At 33.3% G+C, this 4,111-nt stretch overlaps 1 protein-coding gene across 1 annotated transcript in view; it reads left to right on the forward strand.

Annotated features, from left to right (window-relative positions):
* LOC107617496 (guanine nucleotide-binding protein subunit gamma 2) overlaps window positions 3,399-4,111 on the forward strand; it is an 8,406-nt gene continuing 7,693 nt past the window's right edge. Inside the window, exon 1 of the mRNA XM_021110414.1 lies at window positions 3,399-3,578. Within this exon, the coding sequence (XP_020966073.1) occupies window positions 3,471-3,578 (108 nt within the window). The 5' untranslated portion in view covers window positions 3,399-3,470. The remainder of the gene's footprint in view (window positions 3,579-4,111) is intronic.

A 4,111-nucleotide genomic window follows, 5' to 3' on the forward strand; every position in this document is an offset into this window, starting at 1 on the left:
TGGTCACGATTTTTTACAGTGACCAAAAAGAGTCTATGGTCACGGTTTTTCAAAAAAAGGTGACCTAAAAAGGTCTATGGTCACGGTTTTAGAAGGTGACCTAAAGGGGTTTATGGTCACAGTTTTGGGGGTGGCCTAAAAGGGTCTATGATCACGATTTTGGGGTGACCTAAAAGGGTCTATGGTCACGGTTTTTTACAGTGACCAAAAAGGGACTATGGTCACGGTTTTTCAAAAATTGGTGACCAAAAAGGGTCTATGGTCACGGTTTTAGGGGGTGACCTAAAGGGGTCTATGGTCACGGTTTTAGGGGTGGCCTAAAAGGGTCTATGGTCACGGTTTTAGAGGTGACCTAAAGGTGTCTATGGTCACGATTTTTTACAGTGACCAAGAAGGGTCTATGGTCACGGTTTTTCGGAAGGGTGACCTAAAAGAGTCTATGGTCACGGTTTTGGAGGGTGACCTAAAGGGGTCTATGGTCACGGTTTTAGGGGTGACCTAAAAGGGTCTATGGTCACGGTTTTAGGGGTGACCTAAAGGGGTCTATGGTCACGGTTTTTTACAGTGACCAAAAAGAGTCTATGGTCACAGTTTTTCAGAAGGGTGACCTAAAAGGGTCTATGGTCACAGTTTTGAAGGGTGACCTAAAGGGGTCTATGGTTACGGTTTGAGGGGTGACCTAAAATAGTCTATGGTCACGGTTTTAAGGGGTGACCTAAAAGAGTCTATGGTCACGGTTTTACGAAAGGGTGACCTAAAAGGGTTTATGGTCACGGTTTTGGAAAGTGACCTAAAAGTATCTATGATCACAGTTTTAGGAGGTCGTCTAACCCCTCGGTACACTCACGAATCACAAGCTTCTCTGCGTCGTTCGTCGCACGTCGTGGGTCATCGTGCTCATCTCTTGTCGCCCGTCGTGTCCTCATTGCTTAGAAAATTGTCTTTACTGAAAAGTAAATAAATCAAAGTTCCGAGATAGATTGTGACTTTATTTTATTAAGTTTAAACTTTATAATTTTAGAAATTATTTTATTAGAAATAATTAAATAGATTCGGAGATAAATTCATTTTGAACAAATTAATATTCTTAGGTAATTTTATTATATTGGAATATTTTGTGTAATTTTCGTAATTGAAAAATAAGAAAGAATTGTACAATCTAATTTAGGTAATTTTTATTATGAAAAAGTTATGACTTATTTTATTAATATGAACTCTTTATTTTTATAAATTGATTAATTAAGAATAATTAGATTAGTTTTATTAAATATTTTGAGTTAAGTTAATTACAATTCTTGTGTTATTTTTATAATTGGTTATTTCATATAATTTGAAACTAAAATTTAGTAATAGAAGTATTATATAATTTAATTTAAAAAATTTGTATTGTGATTAAATTACAATTTATTTTATTAAATTGAGCTCTTAAAGATTAACTTATTAAAAATGATTAAATGGATTTATTTTATTAGACTTAGAACACTTTCTGCCTCCTTTCACTGAGAAACAATAAACTTCATTTTACAATTTTAATTAATCAATAATACCACCTTAGCTTGTTAATTATATATGCTACATACTATTTAATTATCGCCACTTCTATTAGTAGTTGTATAATATTAGTTTGCATTGAGTTGAAGCTTGCCTAAAATCAAGTTCCTATGAGCATACGTGATGGAAATTTGTGCAAATCAAAGTGGTCATATAGCCTTAAGTTTTGAATGAATAAAATTAAATGTAACGATGATTAGAGAGTGTATATTAGAAACAAGTGCCTCGTAACTACTCATATTAATTATCTTAGGAAAATTGCCTTGCAAACCAAGCCAAAATAAAAAAATTAACATTAATCCAATCAAAGTTTAAATCCATATAAAATTATTAGCTGAAGCACTAGTTCTTATTATACTTAGTATATCTTTTTTATGTGGCTCAAAATCTTAGCAAATGTTCTTTGTTATTTAGTGGTTAAAATTTTAATGTTGATTGACTTATTAAACTTGTGCTCCATATTTATTATTAACATGTTTATTTCATTTGCTAGCAGGAGAACATGATTGGAAGAAAATATATTCTAAGCAAATATAAGATGGGATGGGTTTTATAATGATTTTTGTTATCTAAATATATTATTTTGATGTGTTCTTTACTTTTTGATTAGAGACTTTATCCAATATTATATGTAATGGATAAATTACACCTTATTTTGATTAGTGTTGTAATGGATATCCAGTTTTTAATAAAACTTTTATCATTTAGATTTATTGAATTTCTTATTCTTAGATTTATTTGTGTTTATCATTATTTTGGGATGTGATTATGCTTTAAAAAAAATTAAATTTCATAAAACAAAATAGGCTATGGTCACAGTAAAATAAGCTATAGCCACGGTGAAAACCGTGACCATAGATAAAGCTATGGTCACGGCAAAAAACCGTGACCATAGATAAGCTATGGTCACGGTTTTAAGGTGCGGTGACCATAGAGACTGGTCACAACGAAAAATCGTGACCATAGATAAGGCTATGGTCACGGTTTTAAGGAGGGGTGACCATAGAGGCTATGGTCACGGTTTTAGGTGGGGTAACCAAAGAGGCTATGGTCACGGCCAAAACCGTGACCATAAATAAGGCTATGGTCACGGTTTTAGAGAAGGGTGATGGTCAAAACCGTGACCATAGATAAGGCTATGGTTACAGTTTTAAGGAGGGGTGACCATAGGGGCTATGGTCAACCGTGACTATAAATAAGGCTATGGTCACGGTGAAAAAACGTGGCCTAAAGTGTCAGAATTTGAAAATTGAAACCGTGACCATAGATAAAAAACCGTGACCATAGATCTATGGCTACGAGAGAATAGGCCACGGTAAAAAACCGTGACCATAGATCTATGGTCACCCTTTTTACTAGCTATGGTCACGGTTTTTTACCATGATCATAGGCCTTTTTTTTGTAGTGAAACATTGGGTCACAGAAACTTGTTCGTCTTCTACACTTTTACTCTCATTCGTTCTTCTTCTTTTCTTTTTCAATGACAAAATGCTAGGATTCAGAATAAATAGAATTTTCTATATGTATTTTTCTTCTCTTCTTTTTGTGCTCTCTTAGGAGAATGATCAAATCATTTTATTACTATTTCAATAATTTTTTCAAGCTCCACCCTTTCATGCTTATTTTTATTGCTTTATACTTTAGCGTAACGGTCCTCATCTTCCTTTCCTTCTACGGAACCCATCACAAGGCGTAAAATGAGTGCTATTATGGTATATTCGACTTTGCTTCAAAGGATTACCCTTTTCCAAACCTGAAAAACCTTGTCATGATTGTGGGACACTCTTTTTATACTAGTACTAGCTGTGGAAAGATTGAGAAGGAAGATTCTTAATTCTTGGAGTCATATGAGAAGAATCTTGGTCAATCTGCGACTTTCATGAAGTATATTTAAGAAGGAATTGATATTGCGACCAGAGATGAGAATGCTCTGCTTTTGTTCAGTGGAGGAGAGACTCGGAAAGACGCTAGCCCTCGTAGTGAGGCACAGAGTTATTAGGCTGTCGCAGATTACAAGTGATGATTTGGTGAGTTTTTGTTTCCTTTAGTAACTGTTTTTGTCATCATAGCAGTTGAAGATTGTCATGTGCTCAATTTAAATATTATTCTCAATGTCAAGTAATTGCATATGATCACAGAGTTTTCATTAAGTAGAAGAAGAAGAAGAACGTAACTTAAACATTGGGAATGAATTAGAATTTTATAACGCCCAAGAATTAATTAAATTGAGTCCAATTGTAATCTTGCCACATCATTTAATCGTTAAAACCTCCAATGTGGCAAACGATAGTTACATCAGCACTCCGTCAACTGAGTCAGCATCGAAAATTATTTTAGAGATTATTATGGTGTCCGGAGCTAAATTTGGGAGACTATTATGATGAAATTGGAACATCAAAAATCAAATTGAATAATTTAGTGAATTTCAACTATCATTATAAAAATTTATTTCATTTTAACTAATTTGGGTTAGTTAACTAATTAGGTTACCTATTTAAATAAATATTGAAGTTTTAAATTTTATTTTATATATATAACAACTCGTTAGTTAATGATAAAA

This window comes from Arachis ipaensis, chromosome B09, assembly GCF_000816755.2.
Source record: "Arachis ipaensis cultivar K30076 chromosome B09, Araip1.1, whole genome shotgun sequence".
Lineage (NCBI taxonomy): Eukaryota > Viridiplantae > Streptophyta > Magnoliopsida > Fabales > Fabaceae > Arachis > Arachis ipaensis.